The following is a 14,362-nucleotide window of genomic DNA, read 5'->3' as shown; positions in this document are numbered from 1 at the left end:
GTGTTGCTGCTCTTAAGTCTATTCACTACAACCTCACTTAATAACACTTTAGTCAAATATACTAAATTTAAATATATAGAATAATTTCAATTTCCCTTATCTGCTGTGAGTACTCCAAAGTATAACATGTAATATATCACACGAAAATGAGGAATAACAATTCATGGCATCGAAATAGTTGGAAACGTCACTTTGTTTATATAAAATCAAATAAATACATAAATACAATAGTTACATACAAAACATATAAAAAGACGTGAATAAATAATTCAAAAGTTGCCATCAAAAAAAATAAGTATAAGGAAGGTGTTTAACAGTTACACAACATGATTTATTTTAATTTATCATCAAATTAATTATGATCTCATCCAGCAGGGGGAGGAATATACTGTATATGTTGCTGTAAACCCTGGAAAGGGGAAGACCACACCGGAAATGATGAGTAGTGAATCCTCTCGGTCCCCTGAAATCACTTCCTGGTTGGCGCTGAGCCGTTTCCTGTCTCGGTGAAGCTGCCAGTCTCTCTCTGGTTCAGGTCCAAAGATCATCACGCTCGTCTGGTCATGTCGGCCACGTCTTTGGGGTCAAGCAAGGCGGCTCACAGCGATGGGGCCCCTAGAAAGAAGAAGGGCCCCGGTGCCTTAGCCACGGCCTACCTGGTCATCTACAACGTTGTTATGACAGCGGGGTATGTAGCTCGTCTGCCTGCACACTTGCACCGGAACCATCTTCTCTTCATGCTAACTAGTGCTATCATGTGTCGTGAAACATGTGCAATAAAACAGTGATCACTGATTCTAACTATCCTTCCTGTTTAAACCATGTGTGTAAAAGATTTGCACGGATTAACGTGCGCGTGAACGACCCACGCACGGGAACGTGCACCTGACAAAACGAGCCTGTGAGCTCACAATATTTACATTTTTGATGTAGTCCTTGCAGAGAAACCCTTAAAAATGTTTATAGTTGAGGGGGTTCATTTAACAGACGTCAGCAGTGACGCAATATACATGTCACCCCAATGCCTCCGACTCCTAGTTGTGTCAATATCATTGTTATAACTATTTGAAATGGGTGTACAGTTATATTTATTAAAGCGTGGTATTCTTTAAAAGGCAGATTCTATCCTAAAGTGCATTGGATGAAGCTGATACTCCAGTTCTTCCCCCTTTGCTGTGTAACCAGTTAGGTCACATTTAGTTTCTGTATCCACTATACAGTGCCTCACTTGTAGAAACCCACGGATTCATACTGACTGTGCAAAATGCACAAATGTCCTTTCTTTGAAAATCCTAGCAGTTTATCAGTGAACAAATGAGAGCATGTCAGCAGTGTAGTGATTTTAAAGCATGTAGTGATTTTAATGCAGGTTTTTAAACAGGCCATTGATGCAAAAATAATTTGTTCCTCCAATTATCCAGACTTGTAGAGCTAAAGTAATATACACTGGGTAAACTAGAAGGGAAGATAATTACAACAATAATTTGAATAAAGATGTTATTTTGAAATCGATGACAACAAAACTAACTATGTAGTATGTAGAAATGTCAGGTATTTATGATAACAAGAACAAAACTAAAAAACTGACATTTGAAAACTTAAAATGTGAAGGAGAATATTTCATATCTGCCGTTTTTGGTCTTTGATTGATGTGGACACATAGTCCTGGGTCACAGTCCTCTCCGGAGAGCCCTCTGGAATGTAAATATATATATATATATATAGAGGTAGGGGACAAAAACATTACATTAAGTAACAATATACAATACAGTCACAATAGATGTCATGAGAGGATATGCAGGTTAAAACACCCTAAAGCCCTGGTTAAAAAGAATGGGTCATTTTTTAATTGCTAGTTCAGAAGGCAATAATCATGCGACTCACTAATATACATATGTACCTGTATAAATGAGTCACATAGTAAAAAGCAATGTGGAAATCCTGTATTATTATATATGTCATATATTACCATTATCACACTCATCAGCCGTACCATAACTATAATGCTGCTCTGACTTGGATCCTCTCCGGTCTAGATGAAAGATTAGTATAGTAAATTATGCTAGTTAACAATACAACATCAGGTGAATATTTTAATAAAACTGTTTCCTGTCAGTGAAGTATGTACGTACATGAGAGGATTTTAAGGTTATTACGCCAGACACGCATCAGGGCTACATCCTCAAACATCTGTCTAAAGATCCCACGTAGTAAGGTCCATATATAGGCATAAACTGAAAATTATTCAAGTGTATTAGCCTCTCTAGTCTCAGAGTTGCAATAGAAGTGTCTCACAAACGCACACACCAACGAATGCTAGTGGACTAATAATTTTCTTTGAACGAATGTATGTGTAATTTCACAGATAAAATCCCTGAGGATAACCAGACGATAACATTGCTTATGGGCAGGTTGACACTAAAAGTAACATCCGGTCAGCAAATGGTGAGGCTAGCCAATGGATAGAAGGATGTAGCTAATACTATATGTTTAGCAGCATTAGCCAGTGTTAGCCAAAATAGCATTTTAACCTAAAGCATGACAAAGTTTAAACCACATCTTACTTTCATCATATTGTTTGGGTGGCATCTGTTTCTAGTGCTGTTGAAACCAAAAAGCCACATAGATCCTTATTTTTTTGAGTTGTTGCTGCAAGTTCCTCGAGGGATTTATTTATTTATCCCTAAGCTTGTCAGCAACACATTTGAGTTTTTGGACTTGTTCGGGAGTGGGACTTAAACACATTGATGATATTTGATTGGCTATTAGCAGAGACTGAACGTGAACATAGGTACAGTCCATCTCAACAATAGCCGCACAACCTAGCCCTCTGAGTGAACCACAATGATGTAAGCCATCGCCATAAACTTCTAATCCCTAATTATTTAGGGAAAATCCCCGGTATCCCCATACGCCAGTCCGCCCCTGGTGCCTTGCATCATTAGAAACCATCAATCCAAATTTAAAAGAAAGTTAAATTGTGGTGTTTTAGATTTGTATTTTCAATTTGTCTCACAGTTCTAGTGGGTCATGGGATATTCCACTCATACTGACGCTTTGAATTAATTATCCAATATCTTCAATTGAATTGTTACATTTAAAGTGCACAATTATTAAGGCCCTTTAAGTTTTATTAACACTATACAGCATAAGAGCAGGGGAAAAATGGGTTTCACTTAATCACAGCAATAAGCGACCGTGGTGGGGAAAAAACTTTTTACATGCAGAACCAGACTCTGCAGAGTCTTCTCCCCAGGCAAGTTGGAGCTGCACAGGTGACAAGGGAGGAAAAATAACATGTAAATAGTGGTTGGTGTCTAAAGAACTCATCCAGTGATCGAGCAGAAAAACTAAACGCTGGTCCAGACAAGGCTTAACTCAGTCCTATTTTGCATATTTGAAGTCTGTGGGGAAATTATAAATACAACCTTTGTTTCTCACTTCCTCAATTGAAATATGTATCAATTTGTTTTGTCCCACAGGTGGCTTGTGATTGCTGTGGGTCTGGTGAGAGCATACCTGGCCAGAGGCAGCTACCATGGCTTGTATTATTCCATTGAGAAGCCACTGAAGTTCTTTCAGACTGGTGCAGTCCTGGAGGTGAGTTCACCGTCCACATGAAGCAGCAAAGGTTCTGCAAGTTGTGGTTTAATAAGCGAAACAGATTTCCGCTTACCAGCATCTCCATCTTCTGGGCTGGTAGTGCAAGATTATAAGACACAATATAAGTTAGATCTCCTTTGTTTTTAAGCACATGGGATACATTTTGTCCTGAAAAATGTTGGTTGCACTGAATATTGATTAATTCATCCATTAATTTTAGCCCAAATCTTATGTCTAAGAGACCGAAGATGTTGAATCAATCAAAAGATGAATTTTCTGATGTTGTGTTGCTTTTTGTCGTCAAAGTAATATTGACGACAAAAAGCTCAGGGTCAAGGTGGCCTGAAGGCCCGATAACAAATGTGTTTGTGATATCCCTTGTGCTGCTTCTGGGTGCAGCTGAACAACCTCCACCACTGCATATGTAGTTCTAGAAGCCAGGGAAGTCATTCACTTTGACCCAGAAGCTACACAAGGGATACCTCAAATGCATTTGTCTTTGGTTCATTTTGACCCTGAAATAATACACAAGGGTTATTAAAGACCTCTATCAAAGTAAATGCTGGACTCTGACAATACAGATGATTTAATATATAATACTATATTATTAATAAATAATATTAAATGTGGTTTACAAAATAATGGCTTCAAATGTCTCTTAAATTAGTTGTATTTTCTGTATAGGACTTTTTTCGTGTCTCACTGCAGACACAGAAGACAAATCCCCAAAAACACTAGTTGAATGCATGACAAAAATACCTTTTTGTAACGGCTCTTTCTAGAAAGAGAATTGGTTTGGAGTAGATTTTTAATCCATTCATTAATTTCGTTACATTCTGGTCATGTTCTGATACTTCTTTTTAAGGAATGCACAGCTATTTCAAGGTTGATGATGCATAACAAAGGCTGGCTCTAGTGACTTGAATGGCTTCAAGTCTGAACTTAAAGTAGAATTTGAAAAAATGTTTTCCTCTTTCCAAATTGGTGATCCAATTCAACTGTACTCATTAAGATTTAACAGTTATTTTTATTTTGTTTAATCTAATTTAGTTGAGAAGATCCCAGCTTCCAGGTTGCCTCTACCCTAAAGTCATGTTCAGTTGTTATGAGAAAATTAAAGTTACAATTTGGACTCCTCCAATGTAACCTGTCGGCCAGGTAAAGGGAGGTCTAGTGGTTTCTGCAGATGGACATTGTTACTATATAAACCTGTTAAGATTCTAATTGATGCAGTTGCATCATCAACATCAGTCTAATAATTGTTCTGTTCTCCTCCTGCAGATCCTCCACTGTGCCGTAGGTGAGTTTCTCTTCAATCTATTTTGACTATTTGTTTCCTGTTTTTAAAAAGACCAAAACGTTTCAACTCGCATTAAGAAATTAAAACGAGTCTCTATTCCCAGAAGGCTGTGCAATAGTTCCACACCACTACTTTATTCACATGATTTGTATAATCTTGTGTTTTTGATTAGTGTTAAATGTTAAATGTGTTTTTGGAAAATTATGACATTTAAAATGTATTTATTTTTATTGTTCCGAAAAAACTGATTTTCTCTTGTCTAAATACCTGAACTTGTTGCATTTGTCTGGCAGGAATTGTACCCTCCTCTGTAGTGCTGACAGGATTCCAGGTCATGTCGCGAGTGTTTCTCACCTGGGCTGTCACTCATAGCGTGAGAGAGGTAAGTTAACATCATATGCTTTCTGCGTTTGTCGTCAACATGTTTCCTCGGAATCTATTCTATTGTTGTCGTTTATCTGGCTGTTTGTCAATAAAATAACACTAAAGGTTTTGAATGCATTTAAATTAAATTTCCAGGAATTCGTCCAAGCGGAAAATTGAACAAATGATTACATGTAGGTGTTCTGGAGTTGCAACTAAAGGCTTTGATATTTTCGTCGTTCAGTCATTCAAAATAAAAATGTATTGTAAATTAAGATTCGGTAGAGAATCGATAATTCAAAGCGAGGCTAACATTCCTTGTGGCTAAGTAGATAAAGGTCTCCCGTAAAAACATTTTATTTAAACTCCATTTGTCACTTCTGATGCCTATTAATATCTCATTGCAGATAAAGATAAAATGTTTATTACCAGTCAAGTCATTTCAGTGCTTCATGTTTACACCTCAGGTTAAGGAGGAGTTCACTTGTGAGTATGTCAGGTTGCAGGAATGAATTTGAGCTTGACATGTTGATGGGTTTCTTTAAATAAAATTCTAAAAACATCGATAATGCAAGTGTACATGCTTTCAGGGGTGAATTTGGTTTTAAACTAACACGTGGACTGATCTATAGACTTGGAAACGAGTGGCATGGCTACTGTGTGTGGATGGAAAACTCTTTTAGAATGCATGCGCCTTAGCCAGATGTACAAGATATGTTGTGTGAATTTACCCTTTAACCAAAACTACAGTGAATAAATGCTCATTCAGTTAAAACTGAGGTGCAATTCTGTGCTAAAATGAAGGTAAAAATAATGTTTTTGCTTCTGCCTCAGCAGGAGGGTTACATGTTAGAAACTAGCTTAGAGCCACTCGGGAATTGGAGTGTGACTGATCACAGTTTGTATGTATGTCTGACTTCAGACATCATAAATTAATAGATTTTTAAAATTTTGCAACATGTTTAAATGAATTCCCTAATCTGTGAATAACGTCAAACTGCATCAATGCCGACAACTGTGCACATGCAGATCAGTACTCAAAATATTTTAAAGCAACTCTTTCAAAGTGATTTATTTTGGTATGTCAATCAAACTTGACTACTATTTGTCCTGCCTCCCTCCCGCCAAGGGCCATATGGTAAACATAGCGCAACAATGCTATGCAGCTCTGAAGGTGTGGTTTCAGGGAACACTGAATATAGGGGCTTGTACTTTTGAAATAAAAATGCATCTGGCTTACAACCCTATTCATATCACCTCCCCTGCATTAATTCACGATCTCCTGCATTAGAGCAATACGCAGATACCTATCAACTTTTCCTAAGACAGTCTGAATATCAAGTCTGGCCAGCTTTTCTTATTGTTCTTCAAAGTAATTAAAGTAGCCGTTACTTAATAGCCCTTTGTTCTGGCAGTAGTTAAACCGCTAACCCAACCGTCACCGGTAAAACTACACATTATACTCACTTTGCAAATATTTTGCTATGTTAAGGAACCATATCATTCTGAGTTTAGTGTAGACGTCTGCCTCAAAACCAAACCCTTTTTGATTTGATGGCATGTGTGGTATTTGAATCATTTAGTCTCCATAAAGATAATTATACATTTTATACGGTATTTGAAAACGCATATTTTTGAGGTTTCAGCTTGGTATGACAAACGGCTGACAAATGCATCTTGAGGATGAAAGTGTTAGAATTAATGACTTATTCTGGTCCCAACAGGTCCAGAGCGAAGACAGTGTGCTGCTCTTTGTTGCCGCTTGGACCATCACAGAGATCATCCGCTACTCCTTCTACACCTTCAGTCTGCTGAATCACCTGCCGTACCTCATAAAGTGGGCCAGGTAGATAAATTCTTTGTGAACATTTGTCGACACAAGTCCTTTTTCATAAGCCCTTTTGTAACAAACGGTAGATGCTATTTCATCTTCATTTTATTTATAGAAAGTTCTCTTAATTACCCTTCAGTATTCATGGTCAAGTTATTCAGTCGTACTTTCTAACCCATCTTCCAATACTCTCAATAACATCACCTTATTCTTCTTGCTCCACCTTAGAAGTTTCTTCAGTGTTGCATTTAGATTTAGTTGAAAAAAGAAAAACAATTTGTAGCTGGAGTGGTCAAACTGGTGTCTGAATCCTGGTTGTTATACTGCTTGTTAAAAGGGATGTTTATAGAAAAGTTATTCTAAATACCTATAGCGATTTAATAACTTGTAATGTGTTGACAAGCTGTTTTGATTTCCAGGTACACCTTCTTCTTCATGCTCTATCCCATGGGAGTGACCGGGGAGCTCCTGACCATCTATGCAGCTCTGCCGTTCGTGCAGAAGACGGGCCTGTACTCGGTCACACTCCCCAACAAGTACAACTTCTCCTTTGACTACTACACCTTCCTCATCCTCGTCATGATCTCCTACATTCCCCGTAAGTCCGAGTCACCTTTTCAGGATACTAAAGTTTTGCTTTAACATTAGCGTTTGTAACGAAAGATTCAGGTGATGTGACCTCAGGATGACGCTCGTTTTTTTTTTTTTTTCTTCCTTCTCTCCGTCAGTCTTCCCTCAGCTTTACTTCCACATGATCCGACAGAGGAAGAAGGTTTTGGGACACCTGGCAGACAACAGCAAAGTTGAATGAGCACGACAGCCTGCTGGAAGATGCAGGTCATGATGCCAATACAAGCAACAGAGGAGGAACTAGACCACGTCTGCTTATTGAGCCCGACTAGTTTGCCCTGACGCCAGCCCGGTCCTGGCACATGATCCAGTTATTAACCTCTTCCTACAGCTCTGTCTTGTAGATGCTTGCAAACATGTTTTAAAAAATATTAATATGGTTATTTAATTTATGAAACGACTGCTTTATTCCAGGAGACGTATTCCATTTGAGTTTGAACTAGAAAAACAAGGATGATTTCAAACAGAAACTCCCTTTAGATTCCTCTCTGTGTGGCAGTTGTGGAAGCAACCGTGTCAAGTGAGTAGCTTGAAGAGTTTGATCATCCAGATTTGTACATTCGTGTTTCCATCAGTCCATTCCATCCTTGAGTTTGTTCAATAAACATGTTCCAGTTTTCACCTGCATGTTTTTCAATGTTCGGTTTGTTTCCTTGTTTGTGTCGTATGATGACGTCAGAGAATCACCTGTGGAATGAGATGCATGTCTAGCATCTCTTGTCCACGCTCATGGGTGCCCTCTAGTGGGCTGTTGGTGGATTTTTTATTTTTGAGTAATGCAGATTATTTCCATTAGGTTTTCCAGAGATCACAGTTAATGCAGTAGCTTCAATCGCTTGTACTTCTCATATGTTGGAACCTGAAAATGGATTTTTCAATAATGTTGGTAATCAATAAAGACTTCAACATTACCTATTAACTGTCTTAAGCTTAAAAAAATGACAATCACCAGAATAGTCGAGATCATAATTTATAACACGTCCTACATAGTTATCATCAATTCTTGTTGGAAATGTTAAGGAAAAGGTAGCATTTGTTAACCAAGTTCAAGTTATGTCAAATGTAGCACATGGTCAACCCTCTAATGGCACTTTTATAAACTAGTGGTTACTAGTCCCTTTTTCTCTGTGGATTTTTAAAAAACGCTCTCATTAAGTTGTAAGTTACTGTTCCTCTCTATATATAATCGTCAGAATGTCTTGTAATTTATCCATTCTTGTTTTTGACTCACCCCCCCACAGAGTATGAGTCACCGTCTCTGATCATACTAGTGAGACATGAACGAGACAATAAGACATAACGTCAAATAGCACTATTTATATATGACTCAATTCAGCAATTGGCTCTTTTTAGACAATTTTTTTTCTTTTTAGTTTAGTGTTCACTGCAATCTGTCATTGTGGAACTCTGGCCACTAGAGGTCAGAAACGGACAGCAGTGTTTCTCCATCATCCAGTAGCCTTTGACCTTCAGATTCCTAAATGTCACGTGTTGATTTCTCCATCTTTCAGTCTCATCTCCTCACAGATCTCTCACGTTCTTAATATGTAGCAAGGTGGTTGAGTACCTTTAATCTTCTGTGTGTCGGTGATGTGGAATGGTTCGGTGCTTGGTTCTGAAGGACCAAAAAAGGTGCATCTTGTCTTCACAGTTGCATGAGGGATTGAAATTAAATACTTTGAATGAACAGTTCAATCCACATGTCAAAGAGAGAGAAAAGCATGAGGCCTGGTGAATCAGTTTTTGATACACTCGCAGACTTTATATGCGTGTCAATGAATTTACAATAAAACATTGTTGTGGAAATTACCGTTTGTTTGCATTTACAGTGATAAGTAGATTAGGACTTCAAAAACCACACCACAGTTCTCTAGGGGGCGACAGAGTACTCCAGGAAAACGCCAAACAAAAATTAAAAATTAAAAAGTTTAAGCATCTGGTTAGCTGAGAACATACACGTTGTAAGCAAAATGGATCATTTTTTTCACAGCCCAAGTGAAAATATTCCACACAACGAAGGAAGTGTGTGACCCTGATTATTTCATTTTAAATGAACAAATATGATTGTATGACAAGTTCTTATCTCTAAACTGTTTAAATGTGTTCAAACCAATGAGGTCTTATAATAACAATATTTAATACACATACACAGATATTTATATATATATATATATATATATATATATATATATATATATACAGTATATATATATACTGTATATTGTAAGAAACAGTTTTAAAAACACAAAGATGTGAAAATGAGAGGAAATTTGAGCCACCAAAATTTTAATTAAGGACTTTATAAGAGACTTGTAGGTAAGTAAGCTTTATTTGACATATCAATGTGACATCTAAATGAACACTTGGGTCATTGGTGTCCAGACTTTTATTGCATATATACTCCTTACTAAAAAAAACACCTACTTACATTATTGAATTTTGATGATTTTTCATTTAATGGTTCATTATTCCATTGAAAAAACAAACAAACTTAGATTAAACTGCACCTCCTTTACAACTAGCTACATTAAGTTGGTAAGATGAAGATAATACTATCATGATGTATCTAGATCTACCTGAGATACATTTATGATGTGCTGGTCTAGCATCTCTGCTTTTGGCAGTAGAATGGATCATCTTTAATTGCCTCCCTGATGTAATGTTTTCAAAGAACCTACTAGAGATTATAGGACGTAATAACAATACCATACACTTATGAATAAAGAATTTCTTAGAAAAAGAAAAAAATCTCACGTGTCCTTGAAAGAGCAAATGCCTAAAGATATTCAGACAACAATTGACTTAGTGTTCTTTTTCAAATGTATTGTGTCCATGGAATTGCTGATCTTTAACACAAACACAACATTGAAGACAATGAATGGAACATTAAACCATTTCAAGATCATTATTTAGGCATTTAAAAATACAACACTATCATAATTTAATGAGATTATTTAATTTAACAAACAGCAAAATTACCAGGCAGGATAATGTCTTAGACTATTATCTAATGGACTCCAAACAATAAACTACCACAGGTTAAGATGATACAGGTGTCTCGCCTGCAGTTGATACAGAACTCTCTCTGCAGCGAGAATTCTGACCCGCTCTAGTAGAAGAACTCACATTTCTCCGATCCTTAAAACTCTTCACTGGCTTCCAGTTTCTTTCAGGATCAACATTAAAATTCTGGTTCTTATTTTTAGTTCTATTCATGGTCAGGCTCCTCCTTAAATCACTGATCTGATCCAGCCTTACACCCCAGCTCGGGCTCTGAGGTCTGTGGATCAGAATCTACTGATGGTTCCTCGCACAAGGTTCAGGACCAGAGGAGAAAAATCCAAGTTTTTGTGTTGTCAGGCTGGTTGTAAAAGAAACAAAGTTGTCAATTAAATTAGGTTGGTTCAATAAACATAAACTCCTAAGAGTCACTTGACACACATTAATTACTCATTTAAATATTAACACTTATAAATCAAATAATTGTCCGGTTTACATAATAATGATCTAATTATCTTTCATTGTTTGTTTCCTTTCTTGTTGTCCCATGTGTAATGATTAAATTATTCATAATGTGATTAGTGTATTAGAGGAATATCATTTCATCCATAATAATACATAATAAGTTAAGGTGAGTGCAAAACTGATGTTAGCCCTTCGAGTAACACAGTGCCCTTAAGTATCTCATAAATGTTAGTGACCCCAAGTAATTTGACGAGGCTTCACCATGAGACAGTCTACCTGTACCTTAAAAAGGCAAAAACAAAATTGGCATGTTTCAAACTATCAGGAGACGATAACCCTTGACAATATTTATGAAAAAGGAAATTTTATAACATGCTAGTAACACAATAAATAATTTAAACGACTTTATTGAATATGAATTGAACATCTTAGAAGATATTTGCAGAGATTCTGAGCAAATGCATAGTCATGAGACAAGCAAGAAAAAACAAGTTGCATCAAGATTAGTGAGTGTGCGATTCATATCTGGGATTGTCTTCTGTTTGAAGAGCGACCAGCTGAATGGAGGCCCCTGTTCTCACAGCGAACACCACTTCTCCGCTGATGCATTACAAAGGCAGCTAGGATTGAGCTTGCGGTGAATGGTTTTTTGGTCAACACACGTGGTTCCTTGTCACATGTGTCCAGATTGTGAAGCCGCATGAGGGAGACACTTGTTTCTTGTGCACCAGCAGCCATCAAAACACGATGGGAAACTCTTGTTTGACTTGTCCACTGCCACAGAAAAGTGTTTGAGATGAATTAGAAACTGAATCTTCATATTATATCATTATTTTTTAAGAACGTGTTCTTAAGTTGAGCTATAATAACATTTTAACATAACAATACCCATTGACTTTAGTTGTTGTTGAGGCTGAGATGTAAAATGTACATATAGTTCATATAGACCAGACCTGGGCAAAGTGCGGCTCGGGGGCCACATGCGGCCCTTTGACTGCATTTATGCAGCCCTCGTAATGTCAAAGTATGATCATGTATAAATGGTTCTAATGCATTAACAAATGTATTTTGTATTTATTATTAATTTACATTTTCACATAACACTTCCCTCCTTTTTGTGTATAATTTTTCGAGTATATATTAATCCCTCAGAACATTTTTTTTAAGTTAATTGAAGAACTGTTTTGAAAAAAACTCATCTTTACAAGAATAAAATTGCAGTATATTTAGCTTAATAAATGTCACCGCCAAATGACGCATTTCCTTTTTTTTAGGGGTCTTTCATTTTGCTTGTCGGCCCCTAACAACATTCACAGAATTGAATGTGGCCCTTGTAGAATTTTAATTGCCCACCCCTGATATAGACGGTACATATAGGATTTTTTACACACTATTTGGGTTCAAGTGCTACTAAGTTCAATTACTGACTTCTACTGTTCGACTCACTTCCCACTGGAGTGCGGTTTAAAAAGCTTTAAGCTGGGATAGACCCAAACTCAAATTTCACTAATTTTTTACTCACCCTTATGCCGCCCAGGGACAAACTTCCTCCAAAAAGATGCTTCATATGTAAGTAAGTAAGTAATATTTGTAGAGCGCTTTTCTAGACCAGGGTCACAAGCGCTTAACTAACAATTACAACAATACCCGATAAAATCAATATCATATATCATATAAAATCCATCTTGTATTGAAGCCACGACGAGAATAATTGTTCCAGCTAAAAAATAAAGAAGTATGTTTTTGCTAGTTTTTGGCATATGTTTAAACTGTAGCAAGCCATGGAAACGGGAACTCCTGGTTATATTGCGAGCGCTTCCGGTGAAGACAGTAGACTGTACGCTCTGGAAGCAGTATTGACTTTATGGATGTTTTTAAGTGTCTTTTTGGAGGAAGTTTCGTCCGTGCTCAGATAGCAAACATTATTGATTCAATGTGGATTTTTAGTCAGATTGGTTATTATTGGTTGACGTTGATCAATCAATGTTGATTCAATGTTGAATAACTGTCATAATAACCATTGAATAATCATTTTTAAATTGAAAATCTGTCGTTGAATCAACATTGATTCAACATTAGACATAGATGGTGGGTGTTCGGGGAGGGGCATTTGTGGCGGGAATGTTGGACATCTGTGGCCAGTTGGATCAACGAACATTTTGTCAAGTGTGAGAGAAACTGGTAAGTCCTTATAAAATATTATTAATTGTTATATTTACATACAATATTTATTATTATCCTCAAGTACTACCTGGTCATTGTTGTTCTACTCATAACTTGCATATTACTGTACCGTGAATTCATATTTTCTTAGGTTTAGCTTGCTTTCATCACTATTCAATAGCATGTTAGCTAAAACAGCACATTAGCATCTTTCCTTTATTCTTTTGTTCCACTGAATGGGGTTGTGTTGTGGCGCTACAGTTCGTTATTTTATTCTCCAAACAGAAATGCACTTTCGTTACATCCGTCTCTTGCAGCTTCGCCACAAGTAGACGCTCACATTCACATGTACATGCACGCATCTGAATGATCACAGTTGACCATCGGAATCAGAAACAGAAGGACGTATCGCACCAAAAAAAAATAATAATAACACGTATAAATAAATAAAGAAAAATAAAAAAAAATAAAAAAAATAAAAAATAATATTTTTATTTTCAAGGCCAAATCCTCTGTGTTTGGAGTAGGATGGGGAGTCCCAATCCAGTACTGCAAAGATAATATTTTCCAGGCCACCAGCTATTTATTTTCCAGGTGCAGTGGTGAGACTGTCAGTAGTGACCTTAACTGCTATGCTTCCTTTCAAGTTTTAACGCATCTATTTCTACCTATTTGTTATTGCAGTACTTGGAGTGTCAAACCAAGATGCTTCCGTACCAACCCTTGATTCAAGTACACATATACAATTACTTATTAAAATGGACTTTAATAACTTTTAAAAGCATTTACAGTTTTTATGTATTTTTAGCTTTTTTGGATAAATGATTTAAGTCTGACGAAAAAAAATTGAATAATATGTTCCAAGACTAGTGTAATTTGTGTTATTTCATGCTGTGTATTTTTTAAGGTTTAGCTCCTGAAACACAACAGGGAATGTTCTGCGGTAAAGAGCCGAGCCGGATCATATAAGGCAAGTCTCATTTTCTCGTCAACTTCTTAACCATTCT

General features: G+C 36.8%; 1 protein-coding gene across 1 annotated transcript; it reads left to right on the top strand.

The window, feature by feature from the left end:
- The first annotated feature begins 479 nt into the window (after positions 1 to 479).
- hacd2 (3-hydroxyacyl-CoA dehydratase 2) lies at positions 480 to 8,348 on the top strand. Its single transcript, XM_087804644.1, has 7 exons — positions 480 to 688; positions 3,483 to 3,600; positions 4,885 to 4,903; positions 5,197 to 5,285; positions 6,991 to 7,112; positions 7,517 to 7,695; positions 7,826 to 8,348. Exons 1-7 carry the CDS (start codon positions 564 to 566, stop codon positions 7,906 to 7,908), a joined length of 735 nt encoding a protein of 244 aa, XP_087660770.1. The 5' UTR covers positions 480 to 563; the 3' UTR covers positions 7,909 to 8,348.
- The last annotated feature ends 6,014 nt before the right edge of the window (positions 8,349 to 14,362 follow it).

The sequence above is a fragment of the Callionymus lyra genome, chromosome 12, assembly GCF_982586985.1.
Source record: "Callionymus lyra chromosome 12, fCalLyr1.hap1.1, whole genome shotgun sequence".
In the NCBI taxonomy this organism is placed as follows: domain Eukaryota; kingdom Metazoa; phylum Chordata; class Actinopteri; order Syngnathiformes; family Callionymidae; genus Callionymus; species Callionymus lyra.
This window is presented reverse-complemented; position numbering and strand designations above follow the sequence as displayed.

Excerpts from the sequence above, each read along its gene's own strand:
- hacd2 (XM_087804644.1), top strand. The coding sequence starts at position 564 with ATGTCGGCCACGTCTTTGGGGTCAAGCAAGGCGGCTCACAGCGATGGG. Across the intron at positions 689-3,482 it reads AACGTTGTTATGACAGCGGG|GTGGCTTGTGATTGCTGTGG; the intron begins GTATGTAGCTCG and ends TTTGTCCCACAG. Across the intron at positions 7,113-7,516 it reads TACCTCATAAAGTGGGCCAG|GTACACCTTCTTCTTCATGC; the intron begins GTAGATAAATTC and ends TTTGATTTCCAG.